The 23,661-nt window shown below is 35.4% G+C and overlaps 1 protein-coding gene and 1 long non-coding RNA gene across 4 annotated transcripts in view; one reads left to right on the top strand and one right to left on the bottom strand.

Annotated features, from left to right (window-relative positions):
• The window catches only part of LOC143247488 (lysosome membrane protein 2-like), a 102,453-nt gene that overhangs the window by 66,340 nt on the left and 12,452 nt on the right, over positions 1-23,661 (top strand). For both annotated transcript variants that reach the window (XM_076495719.1, XM_076495718.1), the window contains exons 3-11: positions 4,693-4,837; positions 5,055-5,291; positions 5,838-5,929; positions 7,742-7,791; positions 13,315-13,384; positions 15,321-15,499; positions 21,165-21,283; positions 21,546-21,619; positions 21,975-22,026. In XM_076495719.1, coding sequence (XP_076351834.1) covers positions 4,693-4,837; positions 5,055-5,291; positions 5,838-5,929; positions 7,742-7,791; positions 13,315-13,384; positions 15,321-15,499; positions 21,165-21,283; positions 21,546-21,619; positions 21,975-22,026 — 1,018 coding nt within the window. The remainder of the gene's footprint in view (positions 1-4,692; positions 4,838-5,054; positions 5,292-5,837; positions 5,930-7,741; positions 7,792-13,314; positions 13,385-15,320; positions 15,500-21,164; positions 21,284-21,545; positions 21,620-21,974; positions 22,027-23,661) is intronic.
• LOC143247489 (uncharacterized) lies at positions 8,895-20,435 on the bottom strand. 2 transcript variants are annotated; one of them, XR_013026568.1, is made up of 3 exons: positions 20,086-20,435; positions 10,285-10,348; positions 8,895-10,024 (listed from the first exon to the last, which is right to left on the bottom strand). It is a non-coding gene; the product is annotated as an uncharacterized LOC143247489 (long non-coding RNA). The 2 variants fall into 2 exon arrangements; XR_013026569.1 differs by lacking the exon at positions 20,086-20,435 and adding an exon at positions 19,386-19,598.

Raw genomic sequence — 23,661 nt, 5'->3', positions numbered from 1 at the left:
TAAAGGCATTTACGATCAGGTTATATATATATGTATAAAACCTTAGTACACGCTGTTTAAGTAGTTAGGGAGGTGCACACTTCCCTATAATAGTGGCTCTCAACCAGTGGAAAATGTCCAGTAGCGAGAGAGAAGCGTGTCAAACTTATTGAGTAGGTGGGAAAGAAGGCGTGTTACATCGCTCACGTAATGGGATAAAGATTTTTTTTCACATTTCTTTACAAACTCGGAAATGTGAGAACTACTGATAAAGTCTTGTTTGTCTCAGGTTTTAAATACTTGTAACTTATAGTTGAACATAGTCTTATTTCGCAATGAAATTGGTCAGATTAACGTGCCCGGCCTGCGCATATGAGTGTTCATGGTTCCCCTCTCGTTGCTGCAAAATGCTCTGCATTTTTGGGCTGTAAGTGCGCGCTATACGAGTGACAATGAACTCTCACTATCCGGTCATCCAAGAATTGCCTAAATGTTAGCGAGTATAACTCTGTTCTCATGTGAAACAGCGGTAAGTATTCGGATTAATAAGGGTTCGACTCCCTTCTGTGAATGTAGCGAATCGCCCAAAGTGGCTTTTCTATACGCACACACACACACGCACAGTGTGTTTCTGTGAGGTAGTTCTGCTTCCTCTATTCCATAACAAAAGCCTGTCTGTGAGAGGAGATACACTTGTGTATATTTTACTCGAAATTATAAAAAAACAACAAGTAACTGCAGCAGAGCAACAATCGGAGCAGGCTTATCTGTAGTCACTGTAGCTTAAATAAGTTATCTGTTTAAAAGTAGAAGGCCTTGTTCCCAAACAACTTTACACTCCTTCCTCACAAGATACAAAATAATATTTCACACTTTGCTCAGGAATGGTAAAATTGTTGAACGTACAACGTTTGTTAAAGTGTAACTAACATATAACAACTTACCAACATTCTTGAATGAACGTTTTATTCACGTTGTTATTTTCTGAGTAAATTCTTCGTGTTGATATGAAATCTTGCCAACATTTGATCCATAATTTTTTGAAACCTTGTCATTAGAATTAATAAACGTTTTAAGCGTTTTAAATTTCGCGCAAAGCGACACAAAGACTCTGCACTAGCCATCCTTAATTTAGTAGTGTAAGATTAGATTTTTTGTTTTGAATTTCGCGCAAAGCTACTCGAGGGGTATCTGCGCTAGCCGTCCCTAATTTACGGATTACGTAAATGGCTGAAAGGGCGAGCATGTTTGGTGTGACGGGGATTCGAATTCGCGATCTTCAGATTACGAGTCAAGTGCCTTAACCCACCTGGCCATATCGGATCAAAAACTTCAAAAACGTTTAAGATAAATTTTTTTCAGAAAAACTCGTATTTGAAAAAACTGAGAAAACTGAAAAAAAAAGACAACAACATATATAGTGTTAGAGAATATGGATACTGAAAATTGTTTGTAAGTATAACAATCTTTTAAACTTGTACCGTGTTTCTACGTCTCCTATCAAATAGTTGTTGTCCATATTGGCTTATATTCTTTGTAATGTACGTACGTTACACTGAAACTAATAATGTTAAAAAAATTTGTAACACCGTGGAAAGCTAATGACGTCACCCTTTAGTGATAATTGGTTCGTGTTAATTGTTGTGTGGTATTTCAGTTAACAACAACGTTTCTGACGACATCCAATCCATAGGAAAATTGAAACTTCATTTATTATCCATAGCCTCAATTTCTTTATTGCTCATCTGTAAGAAATTATTGACACATCTTTTAATTCCACGGAAATCTAATACTGATTTTTTTTTTTTTCTGACTCAAGCATTCAGTGGAAATGTACTTAACTCGTTCTTTTTAAATTATCATATTCCATGTAAAGTTTGTTGTTTTTTCATCCTTTACAAGTAAATGTCTGTACATACAATCAATGTAATTTTAACTGTACAAATGCCAAGCAGTGCGTCTGTGATTTTGTACTATTTAAATATAAAATCGTTTTGATCGATTTTATAATCACCGCAATGTACCTCTATCAAAAATTTTATTATCGTTCAATAGAGTATCTAATTCAAACTTGTATTTAACTTTTATTTGCTAATGCACTATGTGTTTGTTGTTTTTAACTCGAACCAGTATAGTTAAACGTAGCTTTCTGAATTGTGTTGATTATGTTATTGTCTAACTGAAGGTAAGGACCCGCGTCTGACAAGGACTTTAAAACACAAGTTTGACAAACAAAACCTCGTTTGTTTGTCACAGCATGTATTCATTTTCAAGTTTATCAAACAAAAGTAAATATTTTTCGCGGCAGCAGAAAGTCATAAAATTAAATAGTAATATTAAATAGAAAAATATAGAAGAATCTTCACAGTACTTAATATTTGGCTCTCAACTTCGTGTATTATAAGTACGGAAACGAATAAAAACAAATACAGGCGCATTGCCAGCGCAATACATACATGCACACGTTTACTGACGTAAGTAGGATGTACTCGATTACTTTTAGTTACTTTCATTAAAAGTATAGGTTAGTGTGGGATCTATATAACTTATTGCTTTTTTTGAAATTTTAACATACGTACTTGCGACTAATCTAAATTTGGATTAACCTTGTGAGATACCAAAACATATTAACAGTAAGGATACCCAGCAAATGAAACAACTCATTCTAATCTTTACAAATGAGAAAATACGGAAAGCTGTATTTATTATCGGATTTTTTTTTTTAATTTGTAGTTTCACTTAAATTAATGTTAACTTCCGATATACATCAAAAGTGAAAAATAAAACGTGAGAAAGCACTGCTACCGACCTCATTAATAGCAGCGTTAGAGGTGTTTTTTTATGTAGCAGAAACTTTATTGACAAAGTAACACACAGTTAGTAATACGAAGGACTGTTTTTCATTGGACCAATGTCAATAAGTAATAAGTCTGGAGCTCTATTAACTAAACATAGTAGCAACTGTTGGAATGGCTGCTGAAGATATTGAGGCTTGTTTACATGCTACAGTTTGATAAATTCCGCTACAGACCTGAAAACTAGTTATAACTTCAGTTAATGGTGAAATACTGACCTTTGTATGAATTTTCAACTTAAATTAAGAATACGGGCACATCTCGGACAAGAGTTGGCAATAGGTCTTGTTCAATACCCACCTTCCCTCTAGTCTATCAGTTCAGTATCACAGAGGGTTATATGTGGATGTTCTTTTATATTTGTTCAAATTTCTGAAACGCTCTACTCAGATGAATAAGAATGTCTTTTGTAGGTGTTTTTTAGGGTTTATTTCTAGCTGTCAGTACTAGCGATCAGAAATCATTGCACAAGATGTAATCGTTAATTACTGTTTTTACACGAGAGTTAAAATTTCATTTTATAACTTATTAGATTAAATTGCATTACATTCAAATATTCAGTTACAATTTACACTTGACAAAGATAATCATATTCTTACACTTCTTGATCAAGATATATTTCAAGACAATTAGAGACATGGTGAATTTCTTTTTAAAATAAGAGTTCTATTAATAGAATAGTGCCATATGTTTTCACATATCTGCATAATACTTTTTTACTTGGGTATGTTTGTGTGTGAAGCTTTATACTCTTGTTTTTCGTGTTGTGTTTTTTTAATGAAGTGTTTTGTTAGCCAGAGGGAGCTGCGCGTTTGTCATGATGAAATATGACATTAAATTCACCTTAGCCCTAAAAATCTCTATAACGAAAATTAATTATATTAATAGCTCAAGAAAATCTCAACGGCAATAAAACAGTTGTGATGAAAGTTTGATTTCGTAATATAAGTGTTGTTGTCCATGTTTTCATACGTTGCGTAAGTAAGTCCCAGTCGCGCCAAACATGCTCGCTCTCTCATCGTGGGAGCGTTATAATGTGACGATCAATCCCATTATTCGTTGGTAAAAGAGTTCCCCAAGAGTTGGCGATGGGTGGTGATAACCAGCTGCCTTCCCTCTAGTCTTACACTACTAAATTAGGGACGGCTAGCACAGATAGCCCTCGAGTAGCTTTGTGCGAAATTCAAAACAAACAAACAAAAAAGCGTAAGTAAGTTAGTTTTATTTACGTTATGTAATACAGTTAATGTGGATATAAACTTAGCTTTGCAAATTACAGATGTGGGTTAATCTTCGAGAAATGTTTAATAGAGAAAATAAACTGATCTCGTGTCACCAAGTAGACTGGACGTTGAATTATGTTCACCTGAGTTTTAGAGAACACGCAACGACAGAATAGCATTGTATAGAGATAATTCTTTCGGACTTTTTTTGTCAAAAGAATAATGCAAGGTACGGTACACTTAATGTTAAAGAACATTATTTCTTCAACTTCAAGTTAGCTTTATCTGTGCCCACTCATAGACCTAACATTACAATAATTGCTAACACAACAATTTCATTCACTTTTTAGCTTCTATCATACTTCTAATATTTCGTTGAAATACTAACACAATATTCGCGAAACTAAATTAACATGCAAACTCGCTAAGTCATTAACTTATTTTCGATTGTAAGAGACAGAAATCAATAACACTCTAGCATAAATTGTTTTCTATATCATTTTGCATCCCTCACTTTCAGCAAAGTTCACGCTCTTATCAAGTGGCGTACAAAATCTCCCTCTAACCAAAATGCATTAGGAACTTTTGAACAAATAATAAATATCCTAAAGCGTGTTTCTTTTGCACTCTTCTAGGGAGAAGAGAAGTAAAGAAATACTTAGTTGGGACACTGAAAATGGCACCGTACAATACAGGGAAATCAAAACGTACATTTTCGACCGAGAAAAGTCGATCGGCACGCAAGATGAGGTGGTCTACGTTATCAATGCGCCGATGGTGGTATGCATTTTAAATATAAAACTATTTCACAAACGTTTCACCACTAACCTTGTAGAGAAGTAGACGTGACTGCATTTTTTAAAACTTTGTATAAAATAAATTGTATTAATTTGTTTTCTTACAGTGTTTTAAAAACATATTATATTGTTCAGACGTTATCACTTCTTTTCAACCTTTTTTTTTTTTTTTTTTTCCTTTTTCTATTTTTGTTTTGTAGGGAGTCGCCACCATGGCAATGCAGAAGCTCTCCGGTCTTCTACGACCAATATTCATGCCTGTTCTCAGTTCGTTACTGGAGAGTTACAATGAACAGCTCTTTGTTAATAGGACTGTTCGACAAATCCTATTTGAAGGATACGAAGTTCCACTGCTTAAGGATTTAACAAATCTTGCCAAACCCTTTCTTGACATTCCAACGATCCTTCCGAATAATACTTTTGGAGTTTTCTATGGGGTCAGTCCAAAGGATTTTAAAATAACAATTAAAAGGGGGCAACTGAAATAAACTAATTCCATGTTTTTGGGACATCTAGGATAACACTCATTAGAAGTTGATTTTTGTAGCTATTTCGGGCTGAAAATATTTTTCATGTAAATGTGAAATGTTTGCTTCATTTGTTGATTATACAGACTTGGCTACAGATTTGTGGATTAGAAAATATCTTCAGTAGTTTTATGAACTTTCATTAGTTGAAGTTTCTAAACAATAAATCAAATAAAAAAAACAAACATTAAAAGTAGCACAATTTTTACGATATTAATATTTGTTCCCACACTAATCTGGGTTTTGTTGTCGGTTAATAACCTTGTCTTCATCGGTTGATGTTTATTACGTGTTCTTTGTTTTTTTCAATCACTAGTTGATGTTTATTTTAAATTATTAAATATATTTTATTCAGCTGTTGACCAACTAATATTGGTGAAGTGTTGCTGTTTTTAATATATTCTGTCGTCATTCATATCGCGAAATGCCAAGTGAGAAAAATGTATTTTTCTACAGAAAAACAACAGTGATGATGGAATCTATTCGATATATACCGGAAGTCGAGGAGTTAAACATTTCGGTTTAGTGGAAACATGGAGAAATCAAAGGTAATATTTAGTGCAACAACTTCATTTCATAAATGGTCAGTTTCTAAAGGTCAGTGAATGAAAACTGTTATTAGATACTTATTAAAGTAATTAATGTATAGGAAAATCAGTTGATGTCGTTATCATATGGGGAAGTATTTTGCTTGGAAACTGACCTGGATTGTCATGATTTCAACACTTACTTTTATGGAGATCTATCTATGTTACTTAGAAATTATAATTAAATTGCTTCTAATGAATACTTGTTACCTCAAGTGATTGCATTCTGTCAGTATCCCGAGCTTTCTATTAATGAATGTTTTCATGAGATGATGCTTCTGTAGGGACCCGGCATGGCCCGGTGGGTTAAGGCGTTCTACTGGTAATCTGAGGGTCGCGGGTTCGAATCCCGGTCGCGCCAAATATGCTCGCCCTTCCAGCCGTGGAGGCGTTATAATGTGATGGTCAATCCCACTATTTGTTGGTAAAAGAGTAGCCAAAGAATTGGCGATGGGTGGTGATGACTATATGCATTTCCTCTTGGCTTACACCGCTAAATTAGGGACGGCTAGTACAGATAGCCCTCGAGTAGCTTTGTGCGAAATTCAAAAACAAACCATTGGAATGTCGGAGAGAACTTGACAGTTTTTTTTTCCTAGTGAGATTCTTATCATTTGAATTTATATCAGCCGCCCTTCACGTTTTAACCTCTTACACTGAGTGTAACTTCGATTTTGGAATTTTACTCGGATATTTTCACCACATGGCACTTAGTGCTTTTAACCTATCAAACCTGAGTAAATTACTGGCAAAGTCCATCTTGTTATAAAACAAGGTGATAGAGCCACTAAAGCTCACTCCTCTCGTATTTGTGTTAACTGGTAATTTATAATCGATTTCTCTCTTTTAGTTTCCCTAGTTTTGTCTGTATTCTACAGTGTATACTATTTTTCAATGAAAACTCTACACCTAGCAACAGTCTTTCTATTGAATCTTCGTCAACTTCGTGTCTTTACCGGTGAGGTCGTCCTCCTGGTGGGTGAACGGTAAATTTGTAGATTTGCAACGCAATGTGTAACCTTGAGCTGAAAACAACTAAACATATGAGAATTTCTAACTTCACCACCAAAGTATTCTCGTGCGAAAGTTTCCTAGAATAAAAAATGCTGTATCGTGCGCGCGTGTGAAAGGCCTGCCACCTGACATCAGTACTAATGTATTTTTTGTTAACCTGAAGATGACCTAAGAAGGTTGTCTTGTACTTTATTTTAGTTAGTGATAATACCTATCAGTCGTCTTCAGAATACACTTTTACCTCAGATAGGTTTTCCGTTATCACGAATGACATTAGTTTTGCAACCGGCCCGATATTTGCAGGAGGAAGGACACGTGTGCGTTTTTATAATCTGAAGATGACTCTAATTAACACAAATTGTTGTGTAAATGTGTTTATTCATGTTATATGTCATACATAAATGTACGTGAACAGAGGGAGAGACGACTGAAGTCTGTGGCCTTTAATTAACTGAAATCAACTATTACTTGAACATAAACTTAGTAACCATTGTCTCACGAACTTGTTTTTTATCGGACTTGCTAACATTTCTTATCAAAACAACCACATACTTCGATAAGTTTATTATTCGTCAACAGTGTACTTTTTGCAGTAATACTGACGTTATAATGTTGGGGTAATATGTTTTAAAATACCGATAATAAACAAAACGGAATTCTTACTTTAACTTTCTATTTGCATAAGATGAACAGTTCGTGCAAATCATTAGTAGAATTCATCAATCTTTGTTGAGATTACATCTGTATTTTTTCTTTCAGCTCACTCTCGTTTTGGCACTCCAAGTATTGCAACATGATCAACGGTACAGGTACGTTTCTCAGTATAAAAAGTTACGTTTGTAAATGAGAGAAAGAGGTTTTTGTGATCAACTTTTCGTGAAGACGAAACAACCCGAATATGGCTCAGCGGGGCACAGTTAATGTCGGCACAACAATAAACGTGTCTCATTAGAAATGTATTTTAATTTGTTATTTGTAAGAGCTATGAATTAGAAAAGTTCGTTAACAGTGGGGTTCCCCCCCTCGAGTCAGTAATTAGTACTTTCATTGGATAAAGACGTGGGTTCAGATTTCCAGATGATGTACTGTTGGTTACTGTAACGAACCGTGGCTCTCGTTCCTTGACTACCAAAAAAAAAATTATCTTCACTTTTATGTCATGGATATGTTAGTGACAGGAACAGTTTAAGAGTTGGCAGGTGGTGTTTACTAGCTGTCCTCTCTCTTGTCTAATACTTCAATATTAGAGGCTGTACGCAGACAGCCTTCGTATAACTTTGTTCGAAATCCAACAGACAAATAAAAACTAGGCTGTTCTTTGGTATTTAAGTTATGCCTACTGTTGACCAGCGACAGTTAAAATTTGAAGAATCACTCGAACGTAATTCCATCTATATTCATTTGCAGTGAATAGGGTTAACCCACATAAACAGTGTACGCCCATCCTTGTATGACTCGCATTATAAATTCGTACTTTCTGACCTCTTAAAGTTGTGACGTTGAATGGCTGCGTTGTTCAACTGTTTTATTTATGTCGAAGTTTCGGTAAATGATATAATAAATACATGGGTATATGGTTATTTGTATGTGTGTGTAACAGTTGTTCTTTCATCTGTACCTAGTCTGTATCATTTCCTTTATCTTTTCTTTTTGTTAATTTTCCTTTTCTAACTAATGTGGATTTTGGAGTTAGTTCAGCTGCTCATCGTACTTGGAACAGTTTCATAAATAAATAGGCATTATGCCAAAATGGTGCAGGAAGTAAACATAGATCAACAAAGCTATTATTCATTTTACAGCTTCGTGTAGTTAACTTTCCATTACTGATCAATTTTGCTCCACACTCCAAGGCTGTAAGTGCGTTATAAGAGTGATGGTAAGATCCCACTATTCATATATAGTATCCCAAGAATTGGCGATGGGTTCCGTTAACTAGCTACCTTCTCTTAATCTACCATTTCACAATTAGGGACGGCTAGTGCAGGTAATGAGTAGTCTTGGGTAGATTTACACGAATATATTAAACAAAAAAAACCAATAGTGCAGTACAGCATTAATAGTGTATAATAATGTATTAACTGGCTTTGAGTCATCGCTCACGTCTGAAGCTTAATTTTGGAAAGTTCAAAAAAACAAACAGATACAAGAAAAGTATCCTAGTTTTTTAATATTTCATAAATCTACTGTACCTCAAAATATCACTGAAATAACTTGTATATGTTTTGTGTACATTACTGATACCAAAATTTACAAAAAACAAAAGATGAAAATGTGTAGGAAAATAAGGGTGGAAGCACTTGAATCGTTCTTAAAGTCGATTCACAGAACCAATTAAGTATGATGATATGTCATAGAGATCGTTCACAACGCCAAAGAAAAATTAGTTTACCGGTATCACAATGTTTCAAACTTTTCTGTTTTGTATTGTGGCTGTAGCATTAGTATATAGTGCAACTGAACCAGATATATATAAATAGAAATGTGTGTCGAGAGTTAAAATATTGAAGATGAGTTTGTTGCTATAGCAACTGGGACGATCTTTGTTTGGTGTGGTCACTCATGTGAAACTCAATTCCCGGCTGTTATTAATTCACATTTACTTCTTTACTGGTGTTGTACGTTGTACTCACAATAACGATGACTAAGTACGGGACACCTGTATGTTTTATTGATATTTTTACAGTTTCAGGAAGGTAACGCCTAGAAGTTTAGATATGTCATCAAGTTAATATTTCAAAAAGAATCGTCAAAGAAAGCTAATTTTACATAGTAGTTTATTAAATATAAAGAACAAGTGACTCTGACTTCAGATTTAAAACGACTGGAACTAATTTCGACCTACATGCTAACCAGTAGTTTAAAAACACGAAAAGAGAACAATTGAATTTTTATTGGACAGGAATGGTAGCATATTTTAAATTTGTGTACCATTAATAATAAACTTTGGAGATTTATGTCTGGATTGATGTTTTCTTGACTTTAACTTGGCGTTAAAAAATCTCGTTCTAGAGAAGGAACGTTTTTCTCTTCCATGAATAACCTCTGTATAATATGAAGAACGAAGATATAATACTTACAACAGTTAATAAATATCGTTCATAGACTTCTTATATATTCTACACTATTATGTTCAGTAAAATTTTCAATTTTACACTCGTCAAACGTCTCTCCGTAAAACCATGAAATAATATACATGCTAATTATCAGCATAACCGACAGTTAACTAAATTAACGAGATACATAGAAGTTTATCCAAATTAAGTAAATTTAATACATACAAAATAAAATAGACTCGACCTTACGTGATTCCTTGAGAGATGTATCAGGTAACGATTTTACTTGGACTGCGCTAACGAAAGTATTTATCTGTAAATAAACTTGATAAAAAGCCAAAATTATTTTTTTATACACACTTGGATAAGTAAATATTGCCTGGTGGCACAATGGTGAGTCTACATTCTAAAAGAAGAAACCGGTTTCAATACTCGTGATGGGCATACACCCTTGTGCAAATTAATTGAAACAAGACGGAAAATTACGATTTTCTCAATTTTTCGTTTTTATTTCTGAGAATCCAAAAATTACTAACAAATTAATAGATGATATTACCGCTTTATTTTTCAGAATATCGTTAATCCGCTTTGGCATCGAGTCCACGAGTTGACTGCAATCTTTACTAATTTTTGGATCGTGTTACCACATCTCAATTATGGCCTCAATTAGCTTATCTTTCGTAGTATAGTATTTTCCCCGAAGCCTTTCTTTACAAATCGCCCAAAGATTTTCAATAAGATTTAAGTCCGGAGAGTTTCCAGACCAGTCTAGCACCTTTATTCGCGTTGTAGTCATAAAATTCTTCACAAGTTTCGATGTGTGGCACGGAGCCAGATCTTGCTGAAAAATGCCAGATCCATCTGGAAATCTCTTTTCAATTCTGGAACGACTCTTCTCTGCAAAACTTCGATGTACTGTGGTCCTCGCATCATACCTTCTATGATATGCAAGTCTCCGACGTCATAGTAGCTGAAAAAGCCCCAAAACATCTTCTTCAAGGGATGTTTTACAAACTGCATGTTCGCAGATCTCCAAGAGAGAAACTTCGAGAATCTCGCATCAATCAGACTTCTTTTACCCTGTAAGAAGAAATGAATCTCGTCACTGAAAAACACCTCCCTCCATTGTTCTTGCGTCCAGTTCTTGTATTTCAGACCCCATTGATACTGTTTTTTCTTCATTGAGTTGGTAAAAAGTTGTTTTTTGACTGGTCTCCTTGCCCTTCGACCGACATCAAGAAGCCTACAACGAACAGTTGAAGAGCTGAATTTTGTTCCTTTGATCTTCAAATCTCTTTATGTGAAAAAAATGACTATTAAAGGAAATCAGCGGGTCCAGCGAGCATACACTGGCCGCCATGTTGAAAATGTTGTAAAATGACCATTTGTTTCAATTAATTTGCACAAGGATGTAGTACAAATACAAATAATCCGTTGTGTAGCATTGTCCTCAACTTTAATAAAACATAAATCATTGTAAAAGCTACTCTCCATATAAAATTTCCAGATATAGTTATTTTGTTTCATGTGAAAACTGTAGAATTATCACGAGTTCCCCGTAAACAAATCGATACTGCGGCGTGCTTTGTCCAAATAGCGTTTATTGTTCACGCGAATTATTGTACAGACACGTAAATTTTTTCGACCATTTGGACAACCTAGCACATAGCAACAAACCATGCTGTCCAATGCAGAGAACAGTTACATCGAACGTTTTATTCGAACGATGTTAATAAAATAGTTTAACACTCCTACGAAAAGACGTTTCTAGTCCTGATTTCTCCAAGCCCGTTCCCCTGGCTGTGGTTTCGCTAGATAGTAGATAGGGACAGTGGGAATCTCGTTAATCCATTCATTAATGGATTTAAATGGCAATTTCATTTAAATACAAAATTATTTGCCTAATATTACTAACCTTTCAAGTTGCTCTGGGGCCTATTAGGCCCCACTTTTCGTAGGAGTGTTAATGTAATAACCACAAGTATCAAATATTTTAATTCGCTAGTGGCTGAGCCAGTTTTTCGTCGTATATACACCACCAACGCCAATTAGGAAATTAGTTTTGCCCAAGTAATCAAGCAGAAAATATTAGGTTTCCCCATGATTCGGAACAATGTAATCACATGAAACAAAGTTGAATCTAAAGTAAAAGAAAAAAATAAATTATCAAGTACATAGAAAAGTGGTGTGTTCTTTCTCCTGGCCGTGTGTGTGTAACAAAGCATGGTGTATGCGCATGCGTGCTCTTTCTCCTGGCTGTGTGTGTGTGTAACAGACAGTTATGAGTTTCACTGGCCTGCTCTTGGCTACTTTTTTCAGTTTCGGTTTTGGCTTGCAAAGTATGGCATTAAATATGTCACGTATCCAATGTGTAGCTTCTTTTCAATTTCATGGAATCACTTTGCATGAGCCAGAACTACATTTTAGTCCTTATCGGTGTATCAGTGCTGTTTATAAACTTGCAACGCTAAACTCCCCTATAGCTTGTTGTGTAGTTTACATTGAAACGAACAAACAAAATATTTGAATGTAATCATGGTATATTTATGTGGAAAAGTTAACTCCTGAAGGGAGGGAGCTTGATTATTTGAAATAGTGTTACATTTGGGTCAATTTCCATGGAGATTAAGTTCAGTCTTGTATTGTACAGGGTGTTCGAAAAGTCACTGTGCAGTTTTGTAATCAGCACTCATTCAGTCTATTTAAAGCTAGCAACTGATATCGGTGTTTAGAAATAAAATAAGAAGGATCCAGGCCTGTATTTATGCCAACGGGGGTCACTTTCAACATTGTTTATAATTGTCATTCATATTTATCTCCTGTATTCTATATTGAAACATGTCTGAAATAATACTGCAGGGTGTTCGGAAAGTCACTGTACACTTATATATTTATTAACAAAGTAAATTAATATTTTATTTGAAATGAGTAGACTTTAGTTTTTAAAGGTCAATAAATTAGATCAATAACATCACTAACAACATAACTTTGTTATAATAATGAATCCAGGAACTAATTATTAATAACTAGAAATTTTTGTTTAATGCCATTCTGTAAATCCAGTTATAAGCTCATGATGAAGTCTTTTTTTATTGCACCAACACGAACATTGTTTTGAATCGTAATATCTCGGGTCAGAAGTTACTGAAGACTTCCACTTATAACATTTAATAATAATTAAATATTAGTAATATAATTATTAGAGTTATATCACTTATTATTAATAGAATATTTGAAAATGTCCATTCATAATAAAGTGGTCTGTATTTTATCTTGTAGATGGAAGTATGTTTTCACCATTTGTAGACAAAAGTGATATACTTTACATTTTCACAACGGACTTGTGTAGGTAAGTAATATCCGTATAAAAACAAACTTGATGGTTCAATATTTCTTTAAATTCCTAATTACTTAAAATTTTAAAAGCTTTTTGAGTATGTAACTCATTGTATTTCGGTATATTAGTGGTTAGTAAATTTGTACTGTTATTAGTATTACACAGGTGTAAGTGTGTTAAGGCGTTCGACTCGTAATCCGAGGGTCGCAGGATCGAATCCAGGTCGCACCAACATATGCTCGCCCTTTCAGCCTTGGGGCATTATAATTTGACGGTGAATCCCACTATTCATTGGTAAAAGAGTAGCCCAAGAGTTGGCGGTGGGTGGTGATGACTGGCTGCCTTCCCTCTAGTCTTGCACTGCTAAACTAGGGAAAAACAACACAGATAGAAAGTACCCTTTCCATTCTATGTGTTTTAATTTTAAATATAATAAGGTTACGCCAATAACATTTAATGGTTGTAAATTCTCTACTCGTTCTTTTATATCAAAAATACTCGTGCAAACACATACTACGACTATGAACAGATTCGTTCTTTGGTGTCTTATTTATCCAACCAAACCAGACATCTTTCTAAAACGCATTTAGTTTTTTTCTTAATGGTTACCGATAGCCTCTTTATCAGAGAACAATAACAATTTTGAGACGTTGTCAATGGTCTGACACTAAGGTGTTGTGAGTGTCAAGATACACCTTCCACATCCTTCATCTCTTTGACACAGCTTTTCATTTTTATGTCGCCCCTTACCCTTATAAGATATACACGTGTCCAATGTTACTTTTACGTCTCTCATCGTTTCAACTGAACCAATGAACAACTTTCTGTATACTGTGATGACCTTCGGATCTTTAGGACCAAAGCCAATGTTAACCTCCAAATGCACGTGAAATGCAGCAAACACAGGAAATTTCAAGTATTTGACGTTTGTAACAAAACCTTTATATTGAAACTGAAAACTGTTAACTAAAATTTAGTAATTTCGAATAGAATTAAGGAAAAAGTACAATTAAGAATAGATTCGTTAAATTAGTAGTAACAAGTTGTTCATGTTTTAATAGCTCCATTTTTCATTTTTGGCAGTTCTAAGCGTCAAGAATAATAAACACAGGAGTTGAGTTTTCTTTTATCTTAAGTTAGGTTTATATTTTTTATCGGAAATTGGCCTTTCAGACTTCAGTCATTCTAAAATTTAATCTCTCAAGTCAAGCTATTTCCTAAACATATTTTAAAAGTGCTATTATATTTTGTATAAGCTGGCATGGCCAGGTTATTAAGGAACTCGACTCGTACTCTGAGGGTCGCGGGTTCAAGTTCCTGCCGCACCAAACATGCTCGCCTTTTTAGCCGTGAGGGCGTTATTATGTGACAGTCAATCTCACCATTTGTTGATAAAAGAGTAGCTCAATAATTGGCGGTGGGAGGTGATGACTAGCTGCCTTCCCTCTAGTCTTACACTGCTAAATTAGGGACGGCTAGCACAGATAGCCCTCGAGTAACTTTGCGCGAAATTCAAAACAAACCAAACCAATCTTTTGCACATCTAGGCAGCGAAGAAGAATATATTTGTTCACAAAAATGAAAACACTTGTTGTGCCACCTAGAATCTCAGTTACTGTTGTGATATATAAATTGAATATATTTAATTAATATCATAAGTAACTCAGCAAAAAGTTTCTTAACCACAAAGATGAAATAGTAAATAGTGCTTTTGTTCTCCTGTGACACTTTCATATGTTTTATAAATATGTCATTTCAATAAGTCTATCTCGTTTGTTGTTTTTTGAAACCGTTCATTGGGTCAGAAAATGTTGTTTTTTTTTTCTGTTTTGGATAATCCATCCTTGTTTTATTACTGCTTACTTGTTTAAAACAATAAAAATACATATACATTAATCCAATGAGACGTTCTTTGCATTTCCTGAAATAACTTGAATGTTTATGGCAGGTCTCTGTACTTGTGGTACGAACAAGAAACAAAAGTGTTGGGAATCGATGCATACCGTTTCACTGCTCCGAGTAAACTATTTGCTGACCCTCGCGTGGATCCAGACAACAAATGTTTCTGCGCGGATCCCAACAACTGCTTGAAAGCCGGAGTCATCGAGTTGACAGCCTGTCAAAACGGTGAGAAAATTTCATAGCGTGAATTTTTATTCACTTTTCTTCCAGCTTACTTTAGGTTTAAACACCTTATTTTACTGCCCAATTTTTGATAAAGGACCCCATTACTGTCACATAACAGTATACTGTCTAAAGTGGTACGTTAAAACATTGTAATTAGTTTTACGGTGTTTGTTACTTTCCGTAGTGAGCTTATATAAATTTATATAAGAATAAACAATGCGTAGCGTTCATACTAATGTTTTCTTATAAATTATTCGGTGGATAATCTGTTTGGGATACTCAACATTTAGTTCCATGAAATATTTTAAATTTTGTGATGAATAATTGTTGACTTTTCTAAAATAAAGAATAAATTCTGGTGTACACAACGATGGATATTTTACGAATTTCCGTTTTGCAATTGCTGTGGAAATCGATACGTGTTCAACCCGTTTGGAAAAACTCGTTAGTCGAGACCAGGTTTTGCCAGATATTCAACTGTGCAATTTTCTGTCTGTGCTTTGAATTGTTTAAAGTGTTGCCCAATGTCTACTGATGTGGTGAAACGGAAACTGAAATAAAGACTACTATCGGAATGGTGGAGTGAAAGTCAGTGTAGTGTTTCACAGCGAACGTCAGATTTACTTTTATACTATATTGAACTGGCAGCCAATAAGGACTTTAATTAAATGGCTTATGCCAGAAATTAACGAAAATGTGCGCAAATGTAGTAAAAAATGGTAAGTTGTTTATAAAGGATATCTTTACAACTCAAGAAGACCAAGATTTCCCTATCTGACTCAATGGTAACTTTGAAGGTTCATAATACATCATTTTCTCTGGCATCTTGATGTGGGCAAACTAATGCTAGCCAGCTGTTCAATTTTGTGCATAAACAAACTAAGAGGGCATTCATTAACAGTATATTTGCTATGAATTAATTCTGAAATATTCAGATTAATTTTAAAAACTTGTATTAGCTCATACAGTAACAGAATTACGAGGGCTGTTCAAAAAAATACGCGGACTGTTTGAATTGCGCGGCTCCAGTTGGTTCCAGGGGAATCCGCTTGGTGTCGCTAGGTTCGCACAGATCAGCTGATTACGACGCCATTTCCCGATTGCAGATATTTTCATTTGTGTATTAGCTACGCGGTTTTAAGTGAAGTGCGATTTTTTCGTTTGGCGGATTTCAGAATGAATGACCTAAAGGAGCAACGACTTGCTGTGAAATTTTGTGTTAAACTTGGAAAATCTGCGACTGAAACTTTTGCTATGCTTAACACGGCTTACGGTGATGTTGCAATGAAGCGTACGGCATGTTTCAAGTGGCATGAACGTTTTAAGGATGGTCGACAGTCTATTGAAGATGATGAGCGTCCTGGACGTCCTTTCACGTCAACTGACGACCCACACGTCGACAAAATCAACACCCTGGTGCGAGCAAATCGACGTCTGACTGTCAGGGAGCTTGCTGAAGAGTGTGGGATATCAGTTGGATCTTGTTACGAGATTTTGACCGAAAAATGGAAGATGCACCGCGTTGCTGCGAAATTCAGCCCTCAGAACTCGTGAGTTTTTGGCCAAACACTCGATCACTGTTCTTCCCCACCCCCCTACTCACCTGACCTTGCTCCTTGCGATTTTTTCTTATTCCCCAAACTCAAAAGACCCTTGAAAGGAAGAAGATTTGAGACGATTCCCGAGATTAAGGCAAATGCGACGAAGGAGCTGGAGGACATTACAAAAGAAGCGTACCAGGACTGTTTCAACAAGTGGAAACACCGTTGGGATAAGTGTGTGCGTTGGGGAGGAGAGTACTTTGAAGGCGTCCCAGATCTGTAACTTCTAAGTAAAGTACATTTTGTTTTATGACGTCAGTCCGCGTATTTTTTTTGAACAGCCCTCGTATATTCGTGTTTCGTTATGGTAGGTCACGCGACAAAGTAGACGCATCAAACGTGTTGCCTATATACTATATCATATTTCATAATTAGTTTATGTGACAGTATGGACGAATAAATGTGTTCTCTGTAGTACATGCAATTTCTGTGAAATATAGGTGGCACTAGGAAATTTCATCTATAAGCTTGGTGTGATATTTCGAGGATATTTTTGTTTTCCGATAGAACCAGCATAAATAACGAAATGTTCGAGCACAAAATGTAGTACAGAGTTCAGGTTTTCGCTTTTACTAATTGTGAGAAAGAAATACATTGGACACAACATAAAATAATCTATATTTAACACTTCCATCTCAATCACATAATAACTTTAAAGAACTTTCTGATAAACGAGATAGAAAATACTATTACTACTACTGTGGCAGAAGAAGACATAAGCTGACCGTTACTTCAGGTGGTGTTTTATAGATGACCCGAACATACCATCGAAGAATTTGAGGTCAAGTTCTGTTGGTGATGTCGAGAAACCCACTTGTTGAGAAATTTATATGCAAAAACGGCTCGTTTGGGTTGAGAAAATGTGAACCTGACGATGACCGAAGAAGGTCGAAACGTTGTTCGCTCTTCTATGTAAAATATTTTCTCAACCCAAACGAGCCGTTTTTGCATATAAAGTTCTCTGTTAGTCATGGAATTAGCTGGCTATAAAACTATTTTCTCGTATGTACCATAGTCCTTACCTTCAATGGATAATTCCAATTAGGTTGTTTTTCCTGTTGCATCTTACCATAATTATTGAAACAAACTACTGCCAATGTATCAGATACAACGTAATATGTTGCTTTGAATAATGATGCACAACATTCGTGGTTAGTTATCTACTGCAACTTAAAGTTTTCCGACCTTCAAAACTTGTGATGCACTTCAGTGAAGGATTTAAAGTTGGAGCAACGGGATACCCCCCCCCCAATCCCTTCGCCGATCTGGTACGCGTCTGGCTTCCTTCTTTCCAAAGATTATGCTCCCCTTTTCAAGTCATCTAGCATATGTTTATATTTTCTTATGAAGAATAAATGGTTTGTTATTGAATATTTATCTGTTCAGTGCCGTAGACGAGATAACTCGTCCAAGCCGATCGGTAACACAGTGCCACGGACGAGTTAATTCGTTCTCAGTAATACCTAACTTCAACGCTAGATGTCAGCATCATTCATGCCTTTGACTTACTTACAAATTGTTTCACTTTCGATCCCAAATGGCGTCACGTGAAAAGTTACAAATTGAAGAAGCATTAGAGTTGTGTTTTGAACTTGGTTCGGAGTTACCGTAGCAGCTGAAATACTTCACAGTCAACAGGTTAAAACTTAGCATACAGGTTTCAATAACGTTAGTGGCATTTGTAGTAGATTTTACGGGAAAATATCGGATATCCATACAACACAGCAATCCGTTTTGAACAAATTACCCAATCAATATATTATTTTAATTAGCATATAAAAGAGTATTTGTACCGCTACGTTTCTCGAGCGCCCTCTATGTGCAGCTATTGCAAGGTTTTGAGCCACCACGTTGTGATTGTGTTGTATTGCACAAACAGCTGAACGGTCATTGTGGAATAGGAAGATTAGAAACCAGAAAATTAAATTGTGGTCAAGCATGCAGATTCCAAACTGAGTATTAAAATCTACATTTAAATGCACGTGTGAAGTACGTTTACATATGAAATAAGACGCTGTACGGCTGAACTACACTACGATAGGCTTAGGAGCTAATATGCGATTTATGCTTTTGTACACAGTGACAGTGGCGTTTCCAGTACAATCCGCGCCCCATCTTAGATATGTTCTGTATCCGCCATTGATGCACATGACCAGTTTAGGCCTTTTAATAACGTACATTTGAAAGTCAACGGATACATTCACAGCATCTGAAAAACACAGTTTCCGGAATTGCCATGCAAAATAATATTTCAGACGAGGGCAACAAAATAAATGGAAACTTACAAGTGTACGGTTCTGTTGTTTTAACTTGAACTGGCTGGAGAGTGGCTTATCAAAACGTCCGCACTAGATAGTGACTGGTCGAATTATTTATACTATACTATACTTTCAAGTCAGACCAAGAATCAAAATGCAGTGTCGCACATTTCGCAGGCTGTTTAGGCTCATAAGTATTTCAAATAACACTGAAAGGAGAGGAACCAATATTATACCAATTTTAACAATTACGTGTCACTCTTTAAATGGAATTACCTCACCACAGGAAGTAAGTAAAAACACGTGCTCAAACTGGTTAAAAACTTCCGTATAGCAGTCATTGTCGTATGTAATATTTATTAGTACTTATGTCCTTTCGATATCCGATTTAGAAGAATGTTATAATGAATACATGCAAAAAACTTTTCAGGTAATTGAGAAAAAATACGTTAGTCCGGATATATTTTAAACTTGTATAAATTAAGATGAAATTTCTAACTGCTTCAACTTTATTTCTAAAGATCAGCCCCTGATTAAGGCATGGGCTTACTGAGTTGAAGCCTAGAGCCTCACACCAATTAGGGAACCTCGAGCAATGACTAATTGTATTGCACGTAAAGATTCTGTCTCGAGTGCACATCTATAAGTTAAGGCCTAGGGCCAATAAAACCCTTAATACGGGCTTGTTCAAGATCATTACTATTTCAAATTAGCAGTAAAACATTACCTATACGCTCAGATGCTGTAATGCAACGTTTTCCAACCCTTTCTATAATTTTTCCTCGCACTATCGCCTCGTGGCTCGGCATGGCCAGGTGGTTAAGGCACTCGACTTAATTCGAATCCCCGTCACACCAAACCTACTTGTCCTTTCAGCCGTGAGGGAGTTATAATGTGACGGTCAATTCCACTATTCGTTAGTAAAAGAGTAGCCCAAGAGTTGGTGGTGAGTGGTGATGACTAACTGCCTTTCCTCTAGTCTTACACTGCTAAATTATGGACGGCTAGCGCGAATAGCCCTCGTGTAGCTTTGCGCGAAATTCAAAACAAAAACTATCTTCCCCAATTTGAATCACATTTCTCACACAACTGCTAACAACGTTCACAACAAAGAGTTGTGAAGCAAGTTAAATAATGTTCTTAAAGTTATTATTAACTACAACGTTTGTTTGTGTTGCTTAACAATTCTCCTTCCAACAATAGAAACATCAGTAAATATATAGAACAATAATCTGTTCATTTTATCACCCCCTTCTCTTGTTTCAGCCGTTACTTCCTTTAGACGCATTACAGGCTGTTAACTAAAGTAGTATGGATAGACGAATGAGCATGCGTTGAATGTGAGTGAGAGAGAACAAGGGTTAGAGAGATCACGCTCTGGAAACTTTACTTTCTTTTATGCCACAGAAGATCTATACAGCAAGAAATATTCCTCACTAAAACATTCCATCTCTCTCTTTTACTATAACTTTGTTTTAGAGGTTCTATACATATACAGTTAAATTATTGGATCACGTGTGAGGGTTAATTAAAAATTACTTTGCAATGTTTTCGTTTGGTGAAAAGTACTTGCTTTAAATTACAGCAGCGTTATTGTCTGTGTGTAGGATATGTTAGAAGTAAATTTCATTATTTGGAAGTCTTTGATATAAACAGCCTAACTTTAACGCAGGATACCAAATATATATAAGTGTACGTGACTTTAAATAATTATATTGCACGTACTTGTATTTATGTTCGTGGGTACGTTTTATGTGAAACTTGTGCAATACAATTTGTATAACCGGTGAGTGTTTCAAACTTTAGGTGCCCCAGTTGTTGCTTCTAGTCCTCACTTCTATCAAGGGGCGCTGGAGTACCAAAGCGCTATTGATGGAATTAAACCAGTTAAAAAGAAACATCAAACCTTTCTAGACGTTGAGCCGGTAAGAATCCATAATTTGTAACTATTTGTTTTGTAAATAGTGTAATATTAAATGACTAAGTTGACCCAACTGAGACGCAAGGAAACGTCACAGAAAGAACAAAATAGACATGACGGGACAAAACTTCAGAGGAACAAGTCGCAGGGCTTGAGGTATCTGTCGTAGTGAATCACATTACTAGCCGTTTAACATTACATTTCTTCAATGCTTCTTACGAATACAGTTTAGGCCTAATTGTGTCCAATCTCTTTCTCCCCTTCAGCTGACAGGGTTAGTACTAAACGCTTCCAAGAGACTTCAGTTAAATATATACGTTCGTCAAACACCTGGAATCATGTAAGTACTTTATATGTTCGATCTCTTTGTTATTTATTTTTCAAAGGTTAGCGTGTGAAAGATCTAGTGTTGTTAATAAATTGAAACAACTAAGACTAATTCAACTGAATGTATTCATTACTGTGTATCGCTAATTCATTAAATATATTTATTTATTCGTGATTTAAAAAAAATCTATAACCATTTAAATCTTTGTATATGAATGTAAGAACTTTAAAGGAAAATACTCGGACATGGTGGAACGTTTTCAAAATGTTAAACCAGTTTGCCTTTAGATAATTAAACAGTGATAATAATTGTGCTAAAATAAAAGTAATTAGATTATTCTTATGCTTTTGGCGTTATTCCAATACAGAGGTCTACAAAACATACGTGATACCATTTTTCCTTTGATCTGGTTGTGTGAGGTAAGCCGTTTAATTTCAATTTAACTACATCATTTTATCATAGTATTTTGTATTTGCAAGGATATTTTATTGTAGTTGTGAAACGTAATTAAAACGATACAATAATTTTATTATAACGTAACATGTGTACATATTACTGCAAATAATTAAATATTGTTCGGTAATACTGACTTTAAAACCAACTATGAAGAAAGATCAGTGTGTTTTTTACTTCGTAGTAGAGACAACGATACTCTCATTTTAACGTGTTAATATAATTTAATTTATTAGATAAGGAAAATTCCAACATTTTTGCCAATAACTTTACCAATGTTAACAATTACACATTAAATAAAGGGTCGAAATGTTCAGAAAATATCTATTAATTAAAATAATCCCTTCTGAAGATTTAGAAAATTCGTTAAATCTGTTTATTTGTATATCTGAAGTTTGAGGTATTTCATATACTCCAGATTTATAACTTGGCTAGTATGCTATGTAGCAGGTTGGAAGGAGTATCAGCTTCAGGTTAGGTTTATATATATATATAAAACTTGTGATTTCCTTCAGTTATAGTTCGAAACATAAAGTATCCTTAGGGACACTTTCCACCACAGAAACTTGTTAGAACTTCAGACTCGTTGTTTCGTGTTGGACCCGGCATGGCCAGATGGTTAGGGCGCTCGGCTCATGATCTGAATGTCGCTGGTTCGAATCCACGTCGCACCAAACATGCTTATTCTTTCAGCCATGGGGGCGTTATAAAGTGACGGTCAATCCCACTATTCGTTTGCAAAAGAGTACCTCAAGTGTTGGAAATGATGACTAGCTGCCTTTCTTCGAGTTTTATAGCGCTAAATTAGGGACATAGCCCTCATGCAACTTTGTGCGAAATTCAACAAACAGACTTCTCGTGCTGACTCGTCTGTCGCATCTATGAAATATAAATTCATTGGAACAAACTAAAATTATACTGAATTCATCATAAGGCGAGGTAACTTTGATTTTACAACCCCAAATAAAGCAAGCACCCGTACATAACGATTCGTTTCCAATAACGTTTAGTATTGTAATTGTATTTCTTTTCACGGTTGGATGACATTTTTCTTCAGAGTTCATATTAATCAGATTCATTTTGATACGATACAACATTAGTACTAATATATCCATGTCACCTGCGAGATCGGATTCCGTCGTATTTAACGTTGGCATCAGAATCGCTCTCACACTGGCCTTAACTCTACAAATACCGTTTTTCTTTATTGCCCCAAAAAAGACCGACTTGTTCTCAAAGAGGAGATTTACATCTAAGAAAGAAGATTGGTGTGCTCTGCTTGCATCTACGCTGTTTTCACATACTTTTCCTGATGACAAGCACAGCCATTAAAACAAACAACTGTAACGTGCCCGTGATTCGGTTGTAACTTCTGAAAACGCCACCTAGAGCACCAATCTCGATTATATTACCTTTTGAAGATTTACGGACATCTACATTAGGCACGAGAGGAGACTTAATGTTACCATCTGTACTTAAAATGTTCTTACATAGTTCATTTAAAGCTTACATAAAGGCTGCTTTATTTACCTTCCTGAAAGATTCGTAGAAACATCGAAAGGCTTAACAGTCAAATAATATAGTATGTATAAATTACAGTA

The sequence above is a fragment of the Tachypleus tridentatus genome, chromosome 3 (genome assembly GCF_004210375.1).
Source record: "Tachypleus tridentatus isolate NWPU-2018 chromosome 3, ASM421037v1, whole genome shotgun sequence".
Lineage (NCBI taxonomy): Eukaryota > Metazoa > Arthropoda > Merostomata > Xiphosura > Limulidae > Tachypleus > Tachypleus tridentatus.
The sequence above is the reverse complement of the archived record's forward strand: the minus strand, read 5'-3'. Positions and strand labels throughout refer to the sequence as shown.